This window comes from Moschus berezovskii, chromosome 17, assembly GCF_049115385.1.
Source record: "Moschus berezovskii isolate FMDL1 chromosome 17, NW_MosBer_1.0, whole genome shotgun sequence".
In the NCBI taxonomy this organism is placed as follows: domain Eukaryota; kingdom Metazoa; phylum Chordata; class Mammalia; order Artiodactyla; family Moschidae; genus Moschus; species Moschus berezovskii.
The window spans coordinates 68,166,163-68,177,531 of record NC_142476.1 but is presented as its reverse complement, the minus strand read 5'-3'; the positions used below and the strand labels follow the sequence as shown (position 1 = coordinate 68,177,531).

At 53.7% G+C, this 11,369-nt stretch overlaps 1 protein-coding gene across 1 annotated transcript; it reads left to right on the top strand.

The window, feature by feature from the left end:
* The first annotated feature begins 5,024 nt into the window (after positions 1 to 5,024).
* HLX (H2.0 like homeobox) lies at positions 5,025 to 10,680 on the top strand. Its single transcript, XM_055419867.2, has 4 exons — positions 5,025 to 6,116; positions 6,910 to 7,089; positions 7,845 to 8,029; positions 9,829 to 10,680. Exons 1-4 carry the CDS (start codon positions 5,525 to 5,527, stop codon positions 10,315 to 10,317), a joined length of 1,446 nt encoding a protein of 481 aa, XP_055275842.1. The 5' UTR covers positions 5,025 to 5,524; the 3' UTR covers positions 10,318 to 10,680.
* The last annotated feature ends 689 nt before the right edge of the window (positions 10,681 to 11,369 follow it).

Sequence of the window (11,369 nt, the reverse complement as noted above, 5' to 3'; positions counted from 1 at the left end):
TCTCTCCTCTGTTCTTAGATAGAACCCATGCTCTAAATTGGGAATATTATCTCAAAGGAAAGGAAAGTTTTGTTCGTCTAGATAAACATTTTTCTGGGAATGCCTTTTCTCTTTCCCTCTCAACACCAGAGTTGTTTTTTAACAAACATTTTCACCTACACCTGCTTCTCCTACCTTAACATTCAACTCACTCCCTAGATGTCAAATCTCAGCTATTCAGATTCAATAACTCAAGCAGTAAATCCAGCTTCTACAAGACAAGTGACTAATACGTGGAGAAGAAGTGAGAATGGTTCTGGCTACCACACAGAAACCTGTTGAATGAAGTACTAAATTGCTTCCATGTTAAGATGGTCTCTCGTAACTTACTCTTACAAGAACATGACTTCACTGCACATATATGTGAGTCTATGCTGTAAATGCCACGTGGAAATGCGTTCTATCATTATGCCTCATGAGGTCTGAGGCCTTTCTTGGCTGAGTGTGGAGAGATGACTTGGAGAGACAGAGATACAGCTTTTTACAAAAGCAGAAAGCTCCAAACTGCCTGGAGAAAACCCCAAACCGCCTGTCCTGCCCTTCTCCCCAGTCTCTAAGATTGGGGTGTGTGTGTGTGTGTGTGTGTGTGTGTGTGTGTGTGTGTGTGTAAGAAAGAGAGAGGGAGAGAGAGAAAGAGGGAGAGAGGAAGTACATGTATGTGAAGTGGTATATCCTCTTCATGGGATAAAAGAAATATGTGAGAAACTCTATGAGAAGAAAAGCTAAGTGAGACCAGACCCAAAAGGATGTCTGCAGCTCCAAAACCAGTCCTGTTGGCAAGAGGTCAAGGGCAGGGCTATGGCCATATAAAGAGACGGCCACCTGTGAGTCTGTCTCACCTGGGAAATGAGAAAAGGAATAAATCAAGTGGCTATGGACTTTGTGGTCCTACCACATTGTTATTCACCTTTCCTAACCCCTATCAAAGTCTAACTATCTTTAAAAACTCAGGAACTATATTAACTTCCAGAATATTAAGGTCTCCAGAACAAGGGCATTATGGCCTATTTAGAATAACCCAGGGACGTGTGTGTGTTCTCTAGAGTCCTAAACTCTAGTACCTAGCATCCACAAGGAACAGAAGGCCCGCACCCACTACTAAATGCAAGCACTGGCCCAGCAGTCTGTAAATCTTGGGCTGGCAGAATGACAGGCAGAATATACTCAGATTCCTACATTGCTGCAAACCTCTCACATCCTGAGAGCTGGGTAAGCTAAGTTTCCTTCTCATTTTGACCGTGAATATTTAATTATTTCCATCCTTTCCTTTGTTTGAAAAAGTATTTAAAATTAAGATTGTGTGTAAGGGGGTCCCAAATCCACAGAGCAATTAACTTGTGTGTTATTCTGCTCAGAATCCAAAAGCAAGAACAAAAGCAGAAAGCACATCTGGACATCTGAAGCCCTTGAAGAGTTATGTTATGTAATAAGCAAAGCTCAACATTTACTCTCCTTGAATTTTTATGCTCAGTGGGTGTGTATCTGCGTTCCCAAGTTTAGGACAAGAATTCGCATTGGTGGTTTAAGGATGGAGATTTGCACTACAGCACAACCAGAGGGCAATGGGACCCACCTCTTGCTTCAGTCAACGAATAAACCTCTGATTTAGAAGGGAAGGGTCGTATGCATTAAAGACAGCTCTTAGAATTGATTCGATTCCATTGTGGCATCTTCCCCTCTGGTGTCCCTCCTCCCTGTTCCCCACCGCCCAAAGTTGTTAAACCTTTTAGTATAAACCACTATCTCTGTTGCTCTATTGTCAAGTGTAATTTGCCTAGTGTAGCCATGCAAACGTCTTTTCGTCTGAGCTTCCTCAAAAGACAGCGCTGCCAAATTTAAGCTCAAGCTAATTTGCTCAGTCTGGCCCTCTTCACTTCTGCTAGAACCCGGAATCCGCGGCTACCAGGCCCCCGGAGCCCTCGCCTCTGCCCCCAGGGCCTCGGCCTGTCTCAATTGCTCTGGACCGGTTCATTTCGCCACAGCCCGGAGCCGCTCGGAAAGCAAAGATTAAAGGGGAAAGTCGCAGCTGTATATTTATATTTTCATTGCTAGAAGGGAATTGATTTCCGCGCATTTATTTTGGTAGTTGTAATACACAAGGGCGGATTTGCGTCACCCGAGCAACTTGTCGGTGGAGATAAAGTTGCACAAATATTGAAAGGGGAAGTGCTAGGAGTCATTATAGAGTTTTTCTCCGGAAGAAATAAGGATTTCTGCAGTATCCTAAAATACTAAGGCCGCTTCTATTTTGAGCCCAATCTCGCAGGCACATCCGCTCATTTAGCCGGAGTTTGAGCCCATCAAAAAACAGGAGATGACCTGAACTCCGGCGAGTCCAGGGTTTCCTGCTGCTTTCTTGGTTCCGAGGGGGTGGAGGGAGTAGGGAGGAGGAGGAGATTCTGAGCACTCAAAAGAGGGCGAGGGGCTCGCAGAGTCGGAACCTGGGCCAAAGGCGTGTGGAGGGGAGGCAGAAAGTGGTTCCAAAGGTTTCCTTTTTCGCGTTTCCCTCCGGGAGCTCCGGGTGGGTCTGAGAGGCGCTGATGCGGTTGCAATGAAACCGAGAGCAAGGAAGGGCACGCTGGTCCGGTTGCAATTTACAATCAGGCCCTGCGGGTTTGGCGGGCGGAGAGGAGCGGGCGGCAGGGTTAGGAGTCTGCGGGGAAAATGCGCCCTGTGGCCCCATCCTCGCCCCTCCTGCTCCGGGCCTTGAAATGCTGCAGATGCGGGGAGTGGGCGCCGCTGGAAACCCGCAGAGCCCACGTTCCGCCCCCCATGCATCCTGCGCCGGTTCCCGAGGGGTCGTGTCGTATTTGCGGCCGGGCTGCCTGAGGTGAGGCCTAAATGCGCCTCTTTTCGAACTGTGAGTTTGTGCTTAGGCCGTGGCTTCAGTGCTAACAGCGGAATTGGAAGTGACACCATAAAAAAGGGAGGAAGAGGGGGCTCCAGGCCGCCCCTACACACACAGGCGCTAGTGTCTTTCCCCGAGGGCAGCGGAGTTATACAGATGCCGCGCCCTCCCACTAGAGCCTCCCTGGAATCCCCAGTGTATTCCTGCAAAGCCTCCACTGGAGCCTTTTAAGGAGGGTCCAACACCTCAAGTGGCTTTATACTCGTCTACCTCTTTGTCTCTGGCTAGAAACAAAAGGGCGGTCTTCCTGCATTTCTCTTGCCCCAGGTGCCCATGACCTTAGCAGATCACCCCACCCCTACCCCCTTTCAGTCTCTGGACATAACATCTCTTTCCCGGCTCCACGGAGCAGGGCAAGAAACCTCTTGAGTGAGAGAGGGAGGGAGAGAGAGGACAGAGAGACAGAAGCTGGTTGGGGAGAGGGGCGGGGCGGTGTTGTTCTCAAAGCTGACTGGTCACAAATAATTGATTAGTGATTGTTACTTTCCTGGAGAAAGCCAAAAGCTTAAAATGACAGCATCTGCAACCAGTGACCAGAAACCACTAGCCCGAACCCCGAACTCGAGAAAGGCATGGCAAATTCAGTTTTCTTCCTGGGTTTCTTTGGTAAAGACCTGTTAATACTGAAGTGAAAATTTAAAATGCCACAGAAGCTTTATGGCAACGATACTGAAAATTTGGGGAGGAAAATGCCACAGAAGCACGGAAGTTCTATTAGAAGATGCTTATTAGGACAATCGAAAACAAAAGATTTCGTGGCTTCATTATTAGTATCATTTTATTTTCTTCCTGAAAATGTGCAAGAAGAACTCATCTGGGTGGCCTGTGGTTTGTTTGGGAGAGGGGTGGGGAAATCCATTCTGACTCTAATTTAAAAGAGAACGAATTCTTAAAATAGAGATGTTGATGTTGCAGAAAACCCCCACTACACCGACTCTGTGCTCCAAAGACCCCAAGTGCGAATAGAAGGCGTCCGCCCCCACTGCAGCTTTTCCTGCGACCAGGCCTAAAGGGTTCCCTGGGGAAACAGTCGCAGCAATGAAAGCAGCATTTAACCCCAAGGAAATCGACTCTTGTGGGCACTTGCAAAACAACGGACGCCACGTGATCGGGGATGTGGCGGAGGAGGGAGGGTGACATTTCCTACAAGGTGCAGCAGAGGAGGGGACGCGCGTGCCGCGCTCCCGGGTTTCGGACGGCGGCCTGTTTTGTTGTCCCTGAGGCTCGAGGGGTGGGGTGGGGAGAAGATTTGGCTGCATCCAAGGGAGGCGTTCGGAGACATCCGTCTTATTTTGTTTGAAAAGTTACTCGTTCAAGTTGTCAGTGTGTGACAGTTCAGAATAAAGCTCATTTGCGACCGCCCCTCCTCTCTTCCTTGAGGATCTCCGCGGCCGGGAAGCTGACGAGGTGCTCGCTTGCGGGGGGCGGGGGAGGGGGTGCTCAGTGCCGCTGCACTGGCGCGCGATAGCCCAGGACAGGGTCGCGCGGGGGCCGGGACCTACGAAAGACTGAGCTTGGTGGAGGACACCTACTCTCGGGGATAGAGGCCGACGGGAGAAAAATCGGGCCGAGAGAAGTAAAGAGAGGAGGGAAACCTTGGGCGCCGTCAGCGTTCTAGGAGGCCGGCTTTGTACCCTCGAAAATAGGCAGGAGTACCAGTTTTTTTGAGAGAGCGCTCCAGGAGCGGTGTGGCCAACTCTCCGCGCCTGGTGCTGTTTCGGAGCCGTAGAAATGGGTTTGAGTGTACTGCGGGAGTTGGTGATGGACAGGGAGGCCTGGCGTGCTGTGATTCATGGGGTCGCGGAGAGTCGGACACGACTGAGCGACTGAACTGAACTGAACTGAACTAGGACTCCCTGGAGCAGCAGTTCGGGCCCCTGCTCTTTGCAGAGTGCGCGCCTGACGCAGCTCAGCCCACGCGGCAGCAGCAAACAGTTTGGCGTGGCCGGGGCGTGGCCAAGGGGGCGGGCCACGCCCCCTTTCCCAGTTCCCCTCTGTTTCCCACTCCCCATTGGTCGCCAGCGTGGCCAATGAGCGCTCGGATCGAGGTCCTACCCAGGGTCTGACGCGAAAGCTCCTGCCAAAACTTTGGGAGTTTTTAGAGAGGAGTTTTTTTTCCCCCCCTCTCTTATTTTTTTTTTTTTCAAACTAACGGATTATTATTGTTGTTGTTTTAAATTTAGCTCTTAAGGCTTAGCTGTTTGGGTGTTTCTTTCGGTGCCCGATTCCCGTCTCCCCGGCTTTCCTGGCGTTCGTGCAGCCGCGGCCCCCGCCCGCCTAGCCGCTCCAGCGCCCCTGGTTCGCCTTCCAGCCCGCGGAGAGCGCGGGCGCCGCGCCGCCTTTAAAGTGAGGCCAGGGGCCGAGGCTGTGGCCGGCCGGCCGGGATCCGGCCCTCGCCTCCTCCCTCCGTGGCGCTAGGGCTCCCTGGCCTGTCTGCAGTTCGGACGGAGACGAGTGAGCGGAGCGTCCCCGCCGGGGCTGCCGCCTCCTCCTGGACTTAGCGGTCCTCTCCCAGCGCACCCACCCATCCACCCGGCCGAGCCAGGCCGCGGCGGCCTCTCGGCGCACCCCGCCAGGATGTTCGCCGCCGGGCTGGCTCCCTTCTACGCGTCCAACTTCAGCCTCTGGTCGGCCGCCTACTGCTCCTCTGCCGGCCCCGGCGGCTGCTCCTTCTCTCTGGACCCCGCCGCCGTCAAGAAACCCTCCTTCTGCATCGCGGACATCCTGCACGCGGGTGTTGGGGAGCCTGGGGCGACCCCGGAGGGTCTGGCGGGGGCCTCGGCCGCTGCCCTCACCGCGCACTTGGGATCGGCTCACCCGCACGCCTCTTTCCAAGCTGCCGCCAGATCCCCGCTTCGACCCACCCCGGTGGTGGCGCCCTCCGAAGTCCCTGCTGGCTTCCCTCAGCGACTGTCCCCGCTCTCAGCAGCCTACCACCACCATCACCCACAGCAACAACCGCAGCAGCAACAACCGCAGCAGCAACAGCCTCCGCCTCCACCCCGGGCTGGCGCCTTGCAGCCCCCGGCCTCCGGGTCGCGGGTGGTCCCTAACCCCCACCATAGCGGCTCCGCCCCGGCCCCCTCCAGCAAGGACCTCAAGTTTGGAATTGACCGCATTTTGTCTGCCGAATTTGACCCCAAAGTCAAGGAAGGCAACACACTGAGAGGTAGGTCTTGGGAGAGAGGCTGTAGGCCTCTGATCAGGGAACTGACACACTCGCCGATCCCTGGGGCCGTTTGGGATGCCTTTGAGTGTTTTTAGGATTATGAACAAGTTGGTAAAATGAGGGAAAAGGAAATGTGACAGAGACTGTAAGGAGACTGTGAAGCATTAGGTTTGAAACTCACTTGCTCTACGTTAAAAAAAAATCAAAACCCACAAAGAATCCAGGGATGCTTTAAAAACACACAGTCACAGAATCAATATTCATAAAATGGTTGGTGTAAGTATTTGCTCAAAGGACTATCATCTGTGTGTCTCTTTAATCATATATCTGGAGAGAGAACTACATTATTGGACAAGAAAAGCCCTTTTGGGGAACATTTTCGCTTCTCTTGGTCTGATTTCTGGTGCAGTTCCACTCAAGGACTATAGATGAACAATACTGACTGAACTCCCAAGGAGAGCAGAGCGAGGGCTTCTCTGCGGGGGACTGTTTAGTTCTATGGAATTCTTGGAAGACACCTGAAAGTGTCTTGTTTAGGCCTCTTTGCCAAAGCCCTTCGTAGTTATACGCATGGATGCGGACCTACAGGGCACACACAGGAACATTTCCTGCACTGCCCTTTGGCCAGTGTCCGGAGAGAGGCGTCTTGGGGGCTGAAGACAGAGGTCTCTCATGACTTCGCTCCAGGAAAGCGGAATGGAGGGGGTGTTGGGCGGCAGAGAGAAACAAATCCCAGAGAGTGTGAGTGTGGGTCTGTGGAAGGATAACACCTCTTCTTTTCCCTTGTCCCTAGATCTCACGTCGCTGCTCACCGGCGGGCGGCCCGCGGGGGTGCATCTTCCCGGCCTGCAGCCCTCCGCCGGCCAGTTCTTCGCGTCTCTAGATCCCATTAATGAGGCCTCTGCCATCCTGAGTCCCTTAAGTTCGAACCCGAGAAATTCAGTTCAACATCAGTTTCAAGACACATTTCCTGGTACGGAAACCCGAGCGCCCGCCTCAGGCTTTTAAGTCGACCGCCCACACATCTACTGGAGTTTCACGTGCACGCCGCAGTTTAGCAATCCCGGAGTTGATGCGGGAGGCTACCGTGTCCGGAGAGAAAGCGAAAGATTTCCCCAGGAAGCTAGCTCAGTCTTTTGTAGCCTGGGGGGTGGGGGAGTTGGGGAGTCAAGAAAGTGTGTAGGGGGAGGTGGGGTGATGGGGAATGGGCTTTCCCTAGTCATTTCTCCCGAGTGGGTGGTTTGAAAATGCAGCAAGCGGTGTTTCTTGTTAACTTATACACATTTTGGAATGACCTCAAACACTTTTGCGCACCTGGGCACGGATGCGAGTGCGCGCGTGCACACACACACACACACACACACACACACACGAGTAGAGAATCGAGGCTGTCATCTTTGGATCCTTTAGGCCCGAGGGTTATTTTCGCCCACTCTGAGAATGACTGATGGCCACGCATTAGGTTTACATCTTTCCTTTGGAATTAACCGACGAAACCCCAGGCTTGTCCACTCCACACTCCCGTTAGGCCTTCCGCCTATGGTCTTATGAGCCCTAAGTTTCCTCTTTAGAGAGGCCATTCCGTGCCTGCGTGAAAGGGCTTTCGGAGCCGACTGTTGAGACAAAACAATTTTAAGCATCGTGTGAGCCCCAGGCGCGCAGGCCGCGGACAGAGCACTAACTGGGCCCTCCTGTCTCTCTCCTGTTCCGGCTCCCCACTGCTGGCAGGTCCCTACGCCGTGCTCACGAAGGACACCATGCCTCAGACGTACAAGAGAAAGCGGTCGTGGTCTCGGGCAGTCTTCTCTAACCTGCAGAGAAAGGGTCTGGAGAAAAGGTTTGAGATTCAGAAGTACGTGACCAAGCCAGACCGAAAGCAGCTGGCCGCGATGCTGGGTCTCACGGATGCGCAGGTAAGCCCGCTCCAGCCCCGACGCACAGCCCTTCGGTGGGGCAGCAGCTCGCGGCCTAGCCCCAGGGCCCCTCCGCCTGGCCTGACTCTCCTTTTGCGGTGGAAACACTAGGTCTTGAATTTCACGAGACTTCGTGGACTTCTCAACTTGAGAGAGAGAGAGGAAGAGGGTAGGGGAGAAGGGCAGAATAGCCCACCCTAAAGATATATGTCACAAGCTGCCGCATGTTTATTTTGGCCAACAAGGGAAAGCCTGTTGCTGAGAAAGCAAATAGGCCGCAGGAGATAATAATTACGTACTCCAATGTAGCGCAGTTCGCCGTAGGGGGCAGTTTCGGAAGAGAGAAAAATCCAAAGTCAAGAGACTGTTGTTGTTGTTGTTGTTTCCCTCCTCTTGCCCTCCCTCCCTCCTCCTCCTCCTTCTGCTGCTGGATTGTGAAATCCCCAGTTGTGAGGAAGTGAAAACATCATTTCAAACGGAATTAGCCCCAGCAGGGTGAGAAGTCCACTTGGAGTGGCCACCGTCAGTCCCATTTTCTAACGGCCTGATGGGAGGGGGGCAGCGAGGAAGAGAAAAAAAAAAGATTTTCTTAGAGCGCCCAAGAGCCTTCATTACACCAGGTTCTGCCGACTTGTGTTTTTTTGTTTGGTTTGTTTTTTAAGACTAATCTTCAAATAGCAAATCTATTGTGCCTGAATTCAATTTTTTCCTTTTCTCAAGTTCAAAACCTGAATTTTTATTTTTTAAGTTTTGAAAACAAAGAGTCACGGTTTTTCCATACCTCACAGCAGTGGCCCTTGCTTCCTGGGTGCTGAATATTCTGAACAGCGCAGAAGCCAAAGGCACATTTTCACAGCCCCCCTTAGCCCACCCCGACTTCTGTCCTTCATTACACAACTCCCCTCCCCAGCACACACACTGGAAGAGCCCAGCCGTTTTCCACCAGCTGTGGATGTTATTTTTAAAAGGGAAGCTGGAACTTGTGTGAAAGCATTGGGTCCCCCAGGGGATTATATATTTATATAGATTCTCTGAACCATCCCTACCCCCTTCCTCCACTTTACACAGGTTTAATGCCAGCGTTTTCTGAGCCCTCAGAAGGATTTACTTATCTTAGGCAGGAGCAGGGTCCTTATCAGTCTCTGAGTACACACACACCAAGAAAATGCTCTTTTACTGAAGGTCCATTGGTGCCCCCATGCCACTGGGATTAACTCTTTGAATCCCCTTCCCCTTTGTTTCTCAGGGTTCCTCCTTAAAAAGAAATATTTTTGTACTGTTGCCTTCAGTAATGGCAGTGTAGGAGGGGCCGACTTAGCAAGGATTCTTAACAAACCCTTGAAATTGTGTGCAAAATCTTGGGTATATGTGCATTTTTCTGGGCCAGGGGTCCATAGATTAATCAGATTCATAGCAGGGGGTGGTCCTGGCTCACATGGGGTTAAGAAGCATCGACTTAGAGTATCGATGCCACTAGTTTGAGGGCAAGGTGCAAGGACCTGCCTTTCCAACAAGCATCCAGGTGACTTCAGGCTACAGGTCGGGGCCACATTTTGAGAAACTGTCCTAGCGGCTTCCCTAAGCCAGGATCCCTGGTGGTCCTCGTGGTTTCCCTCGGCTGCCTCTGGGTCCCTGCTCCTAACCCAGTACCTGGCCTGTAGTAGAGGTGCTGGGGACGATCAGTGATGCTTTTCCGCCTTTGGGAGAGGGTCTGGGATGCGCGAGAGTCGGGTTGGAGCGAGCCTGCCTCTCATCTCCACGTCCCTTTTTGTCTCCCGGTGTGGCACGGCGCGGCGCAGGTGAAAGTGTGGTTCCAGAACCGGCGGATGAAGTGGCGGCACTCCAAGGAGGCTCAGGCCCAGAAGGACAAAGACAAGGAGGCGGGCGAGAAGCCGTCGGGCGGAGCCCCGGCCGCTGACGGCGAGCCGGAGGAGCGGAGCCCTAGCCGCTCGGAGGGCGAGGCGGAGAGCGAGAGCAGCGACCCCGAGTCTCTGGACATGGCCCCCAGCGACACGGAGCGGACTGAAGGGGCCGAGCGGTCTCTGCACCAAACGACGGTCATCAAGGCCTCAGCGGCCGGCGCCCTCCTGGCCGCCAGCAGCGGAGGCAGTGGCGGCGGCGGCGGCTTCAACTTCGGCGGCCTGAGTAGCGGCAGCACCACCAGCGCCGGGAGCTCCGGCAGTCACAGCAGCGGCGGCGCCTCAGAGCTGCTCCCCGCACCCCAGCCCGCCCTCAGCAGCGCCCCCAAAAGCCCCGAGCCCGTCCCGGCGCCCCTTGGCGGCCTCTAGACTGGGCGAGATTGGAGGAGCCCTGCGTGCAGACCCCCAGCCTTCCAGTGTGGGCTGGATTCTGTGCCTACTCTCCAGTGGCGGCTGGGCCCCGGGGTTCGAGACGCAGCGGCGGAGTTTCGCGCATCGCAGCCCCGGGCCGGTGCAGCCCACCCGGCACAGAGCCGAGGGGAATCAGAGTGCACCAGCCACCCCAACCGCCACCGCCAGGTCCCCAGCGCCAGATGGACATTCCTGCCCGGATACAAGCAGCTCACACTGTGAAGCGTTGGACTAAACAGGTCTCCCCGCACTAGGGGTCACGGTGCAAAGACGGGATACACTTAGGATGCCACAAACTTGTAAATAAAATGTTTACTCTGGTTTGTAAAGGCCACTTGGCTTGCTTGGGGCAAGCGGTCCTTAGGGTCTGGGATCTCCGACCTGGACTTTAGCCCCAGGCACTGCGGGGTGCAGCCGCTGGAGGTAGGGGACTAGAGCTTGCGGGGAGCATACTGCAACCCTGGAGCCACGTCTCTGCAGACTTGGGCAAAGGCTTAGAGGTTCCATCAGTCCATAGCCTACGCCAGCTGCCATGATCCAGCGATCTATGCACCAGAGTATGACCTGGGAGCCCTGTCGGCCATAGACTCTGTTAGGCCTGTCCCGCAGATGGCTTCACCAGGAGTGTGTGCACCAGCTTTCCACAGCAGCTGTAAGCAGAGTGTAAGCAGGATTGGTGGAGAAGAGGGTAGTGGGAGACAAGGTTAACCTCTCCAGCGCTGGTACTGGAGTCTAGAGAGGCTATTCCAGAGCAAACCCACCCATGCTTGTGGATGGAGTAGGGGGACTGGGCAGGTTCGCAGTGTCCAGAGAAAAGGATCACACACAATCCACCAGTGGTTAGGGCTGGAAGACTGAGCCTGTGATGATTTCAAAGCTGCCAAAGTATTGCAGGGCAGAATGGTGATTTGTTCAAGGTCACTTCCCTTGTCCCAGATTGAGGAGGAACCCAACCCAGAACTTGGACCTTCTGTCTCACATTTGGTCAGTGAAGGGCCTGAAACACTGCA